This window comes from Buteo buteo, chromosome 6 (assembly GCF_964188355.1).
Source record: "Buteo buteo chromosome 6, bButBut1.hap1.1, whole genome shotgun sequence".
Taxonomy (NCBI): domain Eukaryota; kingdom Metazoa; phylum Chordata; class Aves; order Accipitriformes; family Accipitridae; genus Buteo; species Buteo buteo.
In genome coordinates this window covers 39,555,356-39,568,294 of record NC_134176.1, presented here as the reverse complement: position 1 = coordinate 39,568,294, position 12,939 = coordinate 39,555,356, and the positions used below count along the sequence as shown (strand labels likewise).

Sequence of the window (12,939 nt, the reverse complement as noted above, 5' to 3'; positions counted from 1 at the left end):
TGACTTAATACTTTAGAGCAAGTGGCACACTTTTCAGTTTGCAAGCAAGAAAACTGAAGTGAAGTTACTACACAAATTGAGAAGACCGAGTAAATTATGTCCAGCTACCTGCAACAGAGATTGCTGTGGAAGAGGCATTCAGAGACTGCACAAAACAAATTAAAACCAGCATTTCTAATTATTAGTAACTGTTGTATCTAAAATTACAATCTGCAGCTATATTACATTAGTGTGTCACAGACTAACTGTAAGTCTGAAGAGGCTTTAAGTCTACATGAGTTCAGAAGTTTAAAACCTGATGTAGGCTGACTAAAGAAATCTGATACTCAGACTAGAACTTCCAGAGAGAATTTGGCACAAGCAATTTTGATTTCAGGACAAAGCAGAGAAAGTTTTATTCCTTTCTTTTGAACACCTTCTTCTGTCCTTAATTTCCAACAAAAATAGTAGGAAAACTAGTCAGGAGGCTGCTCTCAAAACACTGGACCACCACAGCACATACTGCAAATACTAGACTACAACAGTTTCAAGTATTAAGAGAAGTTTTCTTTAAAGCTTGAATCACTAATTATAGAGTCAAAAAGGCAAAACTCCAAGCTCAAGAACAGGTCTGCCAGCCACAGAAAAATGAAAGGAAAAGAAACAGCAAAGGTAGGGAAATAGTTGTAGAGCTTACTTTTTTTTTTTACTTCTCCTACTCATACTTAAGTAGACTGTACATAAGTCAAAGATGCAACATTCTCCAGCTGTCAGTTTTATTTTGGAGAACTACATGTGAAATTCATGTAGCATCATGATTACAGCTCCCCCATGCTGATGGAGATCAGGGACAGCAGTGTCACCAGGTTAATGCTTTATGATACTCTGAACCATAGTAGTCACTGACAAGAAAGAAGCCATATTCATATCCCCCAAAGCAAGACTGACTTAAGTGTTTTAAAGTATCTATGTGGATCCAACCATACACAACAAAGAGTACACTTGCACTGTTCCTTCAACCTTTTACATGAGATCAGGAGCCTGTATCCCCATTACTTTTCATGAAAACTCACAGAAGCACTACTAACACCACCCTCTTAAGTACAAAAGCAGCAACTGCACCAGAAGCTACAGAAGACCACAAATCACATTCCTGTCTCCAAATTAAGACTAGCTTCTTTCAAAAATACTAACTAGAAAATTTTGGCTTTATAAAGAGGATGAGGAAAAAATAAACAGGGCATTTCTTATGGAACAGTAAGCTGTTCTTTGCTTAAGCATGCTGAAGTTTTATGAGAAGATTAAAAATACCCAGAGTTTGATCCTATTCACAAACCAATGTGAACCAAAGATAAATGAGCAGTTCACATAAACCTACAAATGACAGCACAATTTGTCAGATACCTGAAAGCACCGCTTTGCAGATAAACATCTTCAGAAAGAAAGAACAGTAGTTCTTAGAAGCTAAACAGAATCCTGAACACAACTTTTGAACAGAAACCAAACTATTGCTCAATCCTTAAAAAATATTAACATTCATATCTAAAGTGGTCTCAGGGAGGGGGTGTGTGGCATGGTAAAAACTCTAGGACAGCTTTGCACACTATACTATATTTATTTGGTTTCACATGTTGTAGCCTAAGCTATCAAAACCAATATTCTACTTAGGCAAATATTTAAGGTAGTATGTCTACTTAGGTCTTCCCTATATCCACCTTAGGCTAGGGGAGCAGATTTTAAAAATAAAAAAAGAAAACCCTACATACACACTTTCTTCCAACACAGTTTTTTATTAGTGTTCGGATTTAACTTATTCAGAAGGTGACAGCTCAGTATGAAACACTCACTCTACATCCCCTCTACTGGTTTGAATGTTATCCCAGAGTTCTTGTAAGCTTCCAGGCAAAGATTAGTATATACTGTACATCCCACTTACCAAAAGTAACTCCGTAATTTCTGCATTGACCTTGTTCCCAGTTCTAGTTAAGAGACCTGAAAGTGGGAACAAGGATCATATAAAAGTTAATGAAACTTTAGTTGGCAAGCAGGACACACAGCATCAAACTAACCTCTACTTCTGAGCTCACAAATGCTTATAATGTAGTAACTTGTCCCATGTCAACTGCTCCTTAGACAAAACAGAACTTCTGAAACATCCAGAAGTAATTCACAATACTAGTAGAAAGAAGTCCCTTGCCAAGTCTTGGCTACTGTTTTGGAAGCAAAAGCTATATGGCTTGAAAAAAACCAAAACAAAAAACACCACACAAAAACATCTAAGGATCACAGCTAAAACATGCATTAGCAAGGCTGCATTGAAACAGAACAGACCACTAGTTTACTTTCATGAATTTTATTAAGCAGAATAAGCATTAATATACATTTCAGCAAGCATTGTCCCCAAAACAGCTCAATACAGTTTTAGTAAAGTATATGGTGATCTAAATGGAGTCACAATTAAAATCAGCAGGTTCAGTTACCAAAAACAACACGGAAAAAGGGTCAGGTTATAAAAGATTGATACAAGTTACTGTATATCAACTTCAAAGGAATCTAATACACTGTTTTTGCTAACAATACCTGAGCTGAGAGCAGATACAGAAGAACTTAAGACCCATCTCATGAGAAGCTACCCCACATGTACAGTGAAGTTCTTTTACTTCTAGGCTGAGCATTTTAAAGAGTATCACTTTAACATTTCCTTCCTTTAAGCATGCTGATAAACTGACTTAAGAGGCTTCTTTCAACTACATTTCATTATGGCACATGTCTCCATGTAAAAGGTTGGGGGCGGGGGCATGTTGTGGGGTTTGTTTGGTTTGTTTTTTTTTTTTAATAAAACACACACAACCTTCTAAGAGTCAGGACAGCATACGAATTGCCTCAATTTGAAAACTATTCATAGCTACTAGTACCAGAAACTCAGACAAGAGAAAGGTCTTCTTTAAAAGCTAACAATTCAAGGCTGATTTATTTCATGCAGTCTAACTCTTAAGATGGCCTCAATTATCTGGAGCCAAGCAGAGGCTTTGATAATAGAGCTTGTAACACATCCACAGTCTGATCAGACTGGTTAGGCTGGCCTTGTTGATGAGTCATCTTTTGCTCTTCTTTCTCCAAATAGTCTGGTCAGAGGAGGAAAACCTCTGGGTTTTTTTTTTAATGCTGGTGACAGCAAAGATGATCTGTGGAAAGGAATCACCTCCTACTGACAGTACACTTCAGACTCATCATCTTCATTACTGAGCTGAGAAATTCCAACATTTCCAAATTCACAGGACAGTGTTCTCAAGAAGACAATGACTGGAGTCAGGCACTGCATCTGACTCCTGCTTTCACAAAACTAAGCAAACCGAAACCCTATCAGACATTCCTTTTAGTGATAAAAGGCTTAGCATGTAGTATGTGATCTTTGACAGCTACATTTTTAAAACTAAGTCTACTGCTGAAATAAGATTACTTGTACTGGTTGTGTTCATTAAGTATTTAGTGACCTAATCAGCACACATTTTCCATGGTATTGTTTCAGTGCTTCCAGCATTTTCAATACTACTCTGGAACTCCTTTGGGAGAGGAACCAGGAAATTTACATGAATCCATCATTTCAAACCTAATACATAAATAAGTCTGCTTTTAAAGACCAAACTTAAACAGTCTTTCAGAACTAAGGAGGTCTGCATCTATATTCCTCAGTGTTTATTTCAACCACCATTCCAGTTACACATCTGCTGAAGACAGGACTGTTTATCATTTGAAGCAGTATATAGACATCAGCAGACACCTTACCTGGGCCCATTGCTGTCTTTCCTCTTGGCTGAAACATTGCTTTGTTCTGGTTTTGCACCTCTGTCCATACGCTCACTGGCATTCCTCTCCACAATTTCTCCCTCATCCAGTGCCCTGTGCAAACGGTAATTCACCATCTTCAAAACGATAAAGAGAGCTGCTATCACCGGGCAGTAGACAGCTACTATCATCATGGAAGAAGGAAGAGCCTTTCAAAAGAGAATAAGAAAGAGTTAATGAACACAAGGTCAAATGTCCACAAGAATAAAGCTAGAGTTTAACAGTTTTTCCATACAAAAAATATTGATCATACTGAAAATGAAGGTTTAAACACACACCCCCTACAGTCAAACTTTGTGTGGAGATTGTTAGAAGTCTAGCAACATAGAAAAAAGGAACAGTTGGACTACAAGATACCAAAGCACCACAGCAGCATGCTAAGTAGACCCATCACTGGAGCCTGAGAATCAAATTCAACTTCTGTTCTTTTTTTCCAGGCTATTGGAATGTAAGACCTAGACCAGAAAACCTAGAGCTAGCATGACTTTGTGTCACACCCAATATTTTTGATTAGTTGTTACGAACAAAAAAAAAAATGGGAAGATTTTAAGCAACTTGAAAAGTAATCCAAGCACGGGTTATGACCTTATTTCAGGGCTAGTACACAGCACCAAGTCCATTTTGGAAAAACTGATGCGAGTTTGACAGCATGGTAGAGGGGAGAAAACCCATTCAACTACCTAATATAGATGTTTTGACTTCACTTGTCAGCTTCCAACAGCTACTCTTGCATGACAAGATACTGATCAATCACCAAACCCAAACTCTTCCCTACCTGCATACAAAAAAAAGGCTATTTACATTTGTGGCTCACACAAATGAGCAGTAGTCCACAATAACCTGCAAGAGCACACACTGGAAAGATTATTTGTGCTAGACCATTACATGCCCATGGAAAGGCAGCTAAGACAGATGTTCTGAAGAGAGTTTTTCAGCTGTGTCAAAGGTGGCCAGAAGCCACATGAAAAACCTCAGTCCTGAATTCAGCTTTTGAAATTCCACTCAGAGTTAAGACTTCTCATGCAACTTTTGGTGAAGCCCATAAGGCTTTTATAGATCAATCACTTCAGCAACAGGTATTAAGTGCAGCCTAGTAACTATTTGAAAGAAGTGTTCAGAGTACTAGTTAAACTTCAGATTTCACTTCAAGGCTTTCACCCTTCTAATTCTCCTTTTATTCTTATTTATAATTTTGCCATTTCCCTAGGCAGTCACTAAACAAAATGAGACAATAACTCTTAATCTTAATCCACAAATAGACCACTTCCCTTGCAAAAGCAACAGGAGTCTGTGTTCTCAAATATTTTGCTGCATCACTACCCTTTACCCCACTGATGTTGTAGTTTGATATCAAACTCTAACAGCCATAAATACACACAGAGACATACAACAATCAGAATTAGCATTTGTTACCCAGCATGAAAGTTAATTTAGTAGATGAGAAAAAACAAATGAATTGTCTTTAGACCTCCTAGCCTAAGGAGAATTTCAGCTTGTTTCATACATCTAGTCTCCCTCCCTATACGGACCCCTACAAGAGAAGAGTCTTTATGGTGATCAAAGCCCCACGCACATCTTGCGGCATCAGAAAGGGAACATGACCGGAGAATAAGACAGAGACCCCTCTCTATTCTGCACATAAAGCTAGTTTTAGTCATTTAAGAGAGATCTGATTACAACATTAGTATTTCTACATATTCAAGAGCTTATAGTCCTAGAAGAACTGGCAGTGCTTGTCACACTATTTAAACAATGAGTTTAGCAAAAACACTGTTCAAAGAGATCTCCAAATACAAAATATTGTACCAATAAAGGGGATAAAAGAATAAATGTTTCTAAAGATTGTATTGACTGTTGACTTCAGAATAAAACCAATCCTTAATCTGGCTGCTCATTTTCTGGCAGTAAGCAAAAACAAATAACCAATATAACATTTCTAAAGCCAAACAAGTATAAATAATTGAGTCTGGAATCAATGAGAAGGCAGGTTACTTATTAGGATTCTTTTATTAAAGGGATCAAGTTTAACCTACCTTTTCCTCCAAAACAAGTCAACACCTAATATAACATTTGAAGTAGGACAGGCAAACTAAGCTGAGGTATGCTAACTTACATTTTGCATGCTGAGCTGTACAAGACCCTAATGGATAGTGAGATTCACTTACCAAGCACCACCTCAGAAGGAGAAAGAGGAAATAAAGCTATTTATAAACAGCATCAGTAAACAAGCAGGAGCCATAACGATGCTAATGGCTTCCATACAAACCCTGAAGCAATGCTACAAGGGTTTCCTCAAGAGATGCGGTGCTTCCGCTTCCAAGAACTTCAGAGGTAGCTAGCTCCCTGCAGGCAAGGGCAAGCCCGTTAACTTTGGCAAAACATCTGAGCTTCCTGTACCTGCTAAGCAGTCTGCTACCTAGTCAAAGAGAACTTCAACTATCCTCTCCTTTGCAAGTACCTAGTGTTCAGGAGCCATTACCAGATGTCAGTTTAACATTAGATGACAAAAGCTAGAGTTAGTCTATAAAAGACTTGCCCATAACTTCTGTCCCAAGCACTCTTCAATTTCTCCCCTCCACTCTGTCAGCAGTGAGGTCACACAGTGTATCCAGTTTATCTTGTGGAATGCAAAATCTGCACATCCTGTTCTCAAAGCTTTCATTTGCAGAACAAGTGGGGAAAAAAAAGGTTAAACACCTCATGTAACTTGCAGCAAACCCAATAAAGAATTAAAAGGGTACTTTTTCCTCACATCCTGTTTCCACAGGATTGCAGAAAGTTAAAAATACATTAACTCACTCCTTTTCAGTCTTCGTATTCATTAGTAGTTACTCCGCTCTGAATAGGGCATATACTCTGAGAACAGAAGAAATTTTAGCATGTCTGGCATACTCTGCTGTCTGATCATACTTTATATTAAGTCTCATGCTGTGGTACAGCGGTGCTACCCACGGTACCAGCAACTCATCTGCATGCCAGCGTCAAGAGGAAGAGTTACTGCAACCTAACCTAAACCACTGGTGCCTTCTCTATTTTTGTTTGCCAAACTTAGAAGCATTCAACTTCCATTTGGGGTCTTCTCTCCACAAGCCATGGCAAGTTAAAGTGAAATTAGTATTTTAAACTGTGCTTGACATTTTACCACATTTGAGGAGAGACAGGTCCCTCACCAGTGTAACTGAACATCTTGTACAATACCATCTTCAAGACTGGAATACAAATCTAAGTCCTAAAATTTGCAGGTAGGTCTCACTTCAGTTCTTTTCACAGGTACTAAAACATTTTTATTGGGCACAACAGACCAAAAACCTCAGGTTAGAGCTTGTTAGCAGACACCAGCTGGCTACAAGTCTGTAGCTGCAACAGCATTTCAGAGAACATCGCATTTTACTGCACATCTCTAGTCACTTCCATTAGCACCAAAAGAAAACATACACTGAACAGTAGTAGTCACAACAGAAGCTCTTGTAGGAGAGAAGAAAGAGCTAGACATGACCATGCAAAAACTGCCTGCTTTAATTACATTCTGTTGAAAACTTCAGTCATCTAATGGCTGAACAAACCCAGTCATTAGATAAACTCCTAGCTGGAAGTATTTCCCTGTATCTTAAAAGGCAGTTAAGTAGTAGTCTCAAAGATGGAGGGTGAGAGGAAAGACACTGATTCTCTACCACCTTTCCCTCAGGAGTTACTTTCCAAATTTAAACCTTTCAAGACAACTTATGAAATCCATACTGTACACGTGGACAAAAGGTAAGATGCAGGAATACACAGCTGAGGAGTGGGACTGTCCATTCTGGAAGCTGCTGGCTGTCAGGTCAGCTTAGCTGTATCACAGCACACATTTTGTGAAAAGCTTTAAGCACTCCTCGATTCCAGTGGTCAACCTAGAACAGAAAAGAAACCTCAGACCACTAGCTACAGGACGAAAATATTCCCATTTGAACTACAAAGGTCACTGTATCTTGATTCATCATTTCAAATACACAACTGCCAGGAACCAGAGGGAATTTCATTGATCGCAGGCTGTGCTACATACTTATGAAGAAACAAAGACTATATGGATCTTACCGAATCACATCTCACTTTAGTTAGACACTACAGATGCAATGAAGTTTCCAGATTCTTTTCAAAAAAGAGATGTGTAGGTGTTACCTGTTGAGAACATTCATAACAAAGTCTCCCAACCCAAATCAGATTGCAAGTCCTTACGTAAATGTGATATCAATCAAAAAGTTCATTAAACAGTAACAGTTGGCTTATAAAATGCTTTCAAGTTCAAGCATTTCAAGGCCAGTATTTTATAGAAACATTCATACCAGAGAAGAGGAAAGGTCAAGAAACAGCAGATGTACTTTTGTCACCATTTTTGTTTATGAACAGCCAGAGCCCTTAAGAACTGCTGTTATCTGGAAGCATGTTCTGTTACAAGCTATCTAGTTTTTGACTGAAACCTCAAGGTGTATAAATGATACTGGAGTAGCCAAGAAACTAGATGTGACTTAGAGCCACATGGGATACTAGGGATTCTCATCATACATCCAACTTCAAGTACTTAAACTCTTAGTTTAGGAAACAACACTTATTTCAGAAACTTCACTAGAAAAAGACTTTCACATGAAGCTACATTTATATGACCTACAACTATGTAAAGAAGTCAGGAAATCAAGTGCCTATTAAGTGAACTGTTGTCTAAATGAGCTTGACTTTGACAGACAAGTTCTGTAGGTACATATGAGCCCATCACCCCAAGCAAGGTACAGTCCTGGCTCCTCTTCAGTCACTGGCAAAGTTCCCCGAGTGCCAGAGCCAAGACTTCACCCCCTCCTGCGCACGTGGTGGGGCTGAAACAGCATTCCGACTAGGGGAAGTGCTTTGGCAGTCTCCACTCTTCCCCTCCCCCTTGCAACACTGATGCATAACATTGGCCTCTGCATTTAGGGTATTTTTTCCAACTCTGCCACTGTATTTTACAACCTAGTTGTACAGTTTCCCCATACTGTAGCGTATTTTCTTCTCCCAACTTGAATTTTGGATTAAAAACAGGGATCAGCTCTTACAACAGATATGCAGATCAACAAGCACAGTTGAGTCTGTTACTGAATACAAATATCCAAACAGGGTAGTAACTAGTCTAGAAAGCAGTATTTTTACATGCATGCTGCCAAGCCACAGATCCAAGAGTACAGACTCAAGCAGCTTCACTCAAGCAGACATTTCTCTTCCTCTACAGCCCAATTGCTTCATTATCTACACTTTTCTTTTTGCCACACTTCTGACAAGGTCAGGTTAAGTGTATAAATACACATGAGAGAGATAAGTATCCAGATCTGTAATATAGATACATTTATTTATACATCTGTCTCTCCTTCACACAGGGTACAGACCTCACTTTCATGTGCTTAAGCTCAGCAGGCAGGTGAGGGACCAAGGAAGAAAGGCTAGCTGAATGCTACTGCTAATCCCTTAAGTTGGTTTGCACCATGTGTTAAACCCATCAACCCTAACAGCACTGGCATACACGTGCAAAGAAACACATGGATTTATGTTATTACTTGCGAACCACAACCATTACCATATTCCATTCTGAAAATACAGGATCAATAGAAGGAACACACAGACAAAACATTAACAACATTGGGTGCAATAAACCAAGTCTTTAAGCAATAAGTGCATCTAAATTACCATATTCAAACGCTATTAAGCATTCCACTCCTGTTGAGGGTTAAATAACATTTGAAAAAAGTGATTAGCTTACTATAAAATGCATTCAGCCTTGAGAGCCAGCTACAAGCCAAGTTCTTAGGGGATACTTTCGCCTTTGTTGCTACAAAACAACTTAGGAATAACTATAGTTATTGCTGCCCCGATACATCAAAGCAATACTATGATCTTCAAATTCCTTCTGCAAGGAAGTTTTAGGTAATATAAAACCTGCCGGCATTCTAAGCCTTTCTATATACCTTGGTTTTTTTAAACACACAGGGTTGTCTGCCAGCAACAAGTCATTTAAAGCTAGCTTAGAAACTCCCTCCTACACACCAGTGAGCCACGCTTACAATTCAGATTACGATTACCTAAGACTTTTTAAGCAAGTTCTGCTTATTTATGTATGTCCTACAGCAATGCAACATTTACTGCTTTTTATTCTGAAAAAGAGCTTAAGAGATGCTACAGAACTAAGATGACCATCATGGTTCTGCCTGTTTAGTTTATGTCTAGACAACACTTAAAACTGCAGAGGGTGGAAAGAGGGAAAACAGCCAAATATGATTCAATCTGCTTTAACTTGTGACTAATCTCCCTACTTATTCTCAGAGAAGTTGGCACTTGTTGTTGCATCTTTAACACATCCAGAGCTCTGAAGCAAGAGAATTTCTCTGACCTCAACAAAACCCGAAGCAGCTTGCTTTTGCCCGTCTTCTCTCTTTCCACAGGAAAAGAAAAAAAGTTTAAGCAACACCAAAGTTTACCCCATAGTATGGGTAACTGAAGCTTAACTGCTGCTTTAAGAGCAGCAGGACACTCAAATGCTGGTCCCGATTTATCAGTTGTCAAAGGACCTATGTACAACATAGATCAGCCCCCCTTCAAAAGTCCCCTGCACATGCAGGATATAGCTGTTCGCAAAGGTGTGGTGAGCTTTCTCAGCAAGGCAGTACTAATTAAATAGACTATTCTCTCAAAGCAGAAGAGCAGTACTTCTAAATACAAAAAAGCTACATTTGAGACCAAAAAGACTCTCTTCTTCCTATACTCAGTGGAACTCCAAATAGATGCAGATTCACAGATTTTATAGAGAAGATCTCCTTAGCTGAAAGTTTTATCTAGCTGTTGTCACATTAACTTCGGTTTTAAAAGCAGTTTGTCTCAGTCTGTGGTTTCCTTGCCAGCAGTCTAAAGTTTTCAAAAACAAAAAGCCTTGGAGCTACCTTTTCCAAGACACAGTAATACGAATTAAAAACTAACCATACAGGGCTGTAACCTCCTCTTCCACATTAGCTGTTTTAGTATGAAGTGTCTCATGCTGCAATCTTACAAATTGCTTTTTAACAAAGCAAACGCCTGACCCCAGAGCTCTCAATCTGCAACTGCACTTCTTGAGTTTTTCCTCCAAGGTTTCATTTGTTAACTCACATTTTTTTTTCACAATGCAGTTTCCACTTTAAGTTGTCACAGCATCTGGACCTGGCAGACTTGCAAATTACATTCTACCTCATGTGCTCAAAGCTGGTCACAACACACCTAGTACAATCACACTTTTCTACCAAGAAATCTGAAGTGAAATATTAGTATTTCAGAAGTTACACACAACATACACAGAAAGAAAAGTTCTGGCCAACAGGAAACTGCCCCTTCCCCTCATAGCTGATCGCACCTCTCCTAGACTTGTTTCCAAGTCCAAATGTCAATAAAGTTTCTAGGTTCAAAGGTTAGTATTTTAACAGCTTTGATCGAAGTGTCAGATACAAAGATATACTCAACAGGAATTCTCCCAAACCAAGTACACTACCGTCTGGACACAAGCAAAAAAAGTGCAAGTAACTTCTTGTCAATAACAGAGAGTCCAGATACACTGCCAGCCAGCACGCAGTTCACTACACCACGGCCAAATAAACTTCTAGGTTATGGAACCTGAAGCACATCCCTCCCCCAGCCTCCGAAGTCAGAAGAGAAAGCAACAGAGCTGCCAGCCAGAAATACTGGCTGGATCTGACAGCTCCTACAGCAGCTGTGCCTTTTCCTGCACTACCAGCAGACCTGCAGTGGAAGCTAGTAGAGTTATGCCCAGTCCCGAAGGAAAGTAAACAGAAAGCCGAAGGCGAAACGCCAGCCACCGAAGCCCTGCCGCGCCCGATGCGCCCCGCTAGCACCCACCCCCATCTTCCCGGGAACAGCTCCGTGCTTCCGAAACGCCGCAGCCTCAGGCGTACCCCGCGCCCGCCTCCATCGCGGCTGCCGGGTCCGCCGCGGGCCACCCTTCGCGGCGGCGGGCGCCGACAGGGCTAAGCGGCGGCCGGGCGGGCCGGCCCCGGGGCAGCCCGGCAGCGGCAGCGCCGCGGGCAGGGGGCGCGCGTGCGACGGCCCCGCCGTCCTTCCCGCCCCCCCGGGCCTCCCCGGCCGCCGCTGAGGCGGGCGGCCCCCCGCAAGGCCCACCCGCCCGCCCCGAGGCCCAGGCCGACACCGCTCCCCCCCACCCACCACCACCTCGTCCCCCGCCCCGGGCGCGGCGGCGGCGGCCTGCGCTCACCATGTAGAGGGTGAAGGGGAAGCCGAGCAAGAAGAGCCACAGGTAGAGGTGCAGCGCGTTGACCCCAGCGCCCTGGTGCGGGTCCTGGTACCAGCCGCCGCTCAGCGCCGCCCACACGCCCTGGCGCAGGATCTGCAGCACCTGGGAGCCCATGGCGGCCCCGCTCCGCCGAGCCCGGCCCCGCTCTATCCGCCCTGCGAGCCCGGGCAGAGCCGCGCGCCGCCCGCGCTCCGCGACAGCCCGCACGGCCGCAACCGCCGCCGCCGCCTCCCCAGCAACGCCGCCGCCATCTTATGTCCGGGCCCCGGGCCGGCCGCCCGCCCCCGCGCCGCCGATAGACCGGCAGCCCTTGCGGCAGGGGACGCCCGCCCCGCGCTCTGTCGCCGGGGAGGGACGACGCCGCGGGGGCGGGGCGCCCGCTACTGCGCCTGCGCGCTGGCTCCCCGCTGCCCCCGCCTCCGCCGAGGAGGGCGGCGCCGCCGCCAGCGCCCCCTGGCGGCGCGGAGGAGGGCGGCCCTGGGCGGGAGAGGCCCAGCCGCTGCCGCCGGCCCTAATCCGGCTCCGGGCCCTAATCCGGCTCCGGGCCCAAACCCCCACCTACGAGGCGGCGGGAGGCCGGGGACCGCCCGGAGTACTGGGGGGGAACGTGTCCCCCGGTCACCGGAAGGGGGCTCACGCCTGCGGCCTGGCCGGGGTGGCTCTCGGGGTGCGTGACGTGTCAGGGTGCTCCTAGAAAATGGAGGGAGACACAACCCTCGCCAAGGGCTTTTGCTTCCCCTCTCTCAGGGCCTTGCTCCTGGCGAGGCGCGGTGTCCTCTTCTTGTGGCAGGGCAGGAGGACGTCGTCCTACCGTACACTTCGAT

At 43.0% G+C, this 12,939-nt stretch overlaps 1 protein-coding gene across 11 annotated transcripts in view; it reads right to left on the bottom strand.

Annotated features, from left to right (window-relative positions):
- The window catches only part of PCNX1 (pecanex 1), a 95,199-nt gene extending 82,808 nt beyond the window's left edge, over positions 1 to 12,391 (bottom strand). For 5 of the 11 annotated variants that reach the window (XR_012650775.1, XM_075030539.1, XM_075030542.1 and 2 more), the window contains exons 1-2: positions 12,077 to 12,391; positions 3,766 to 3,974 (exon numbers count right to left, since the gene is read on the bottom strand). Coding sequence is in view for 10 of the 11 variants with exons in the window: in XM_075030539.1 (XP_074886640.1) it covers positions 3,766 to 3,974; positions 12,077 to 12,229 (362 nt within the window). In the remaining variant the exon portion in view is untranslated. Of the gene's footprint in view, positions 1 to 1,915; positions 1,972 to 3,765; positions 3,975 to 6,361; positions 7,520 to 7,560; positions 7,713 to 12,076 lie in introns of those variants that run through there. The other 6 variants (XM_075030546.1, XM_075030547.1, XM_075030548.1 and 3 more) reach the window with 4 other exon arrangements.
- Positions 12,392 to 12,939: the final 548 nt, after the last annotated feature.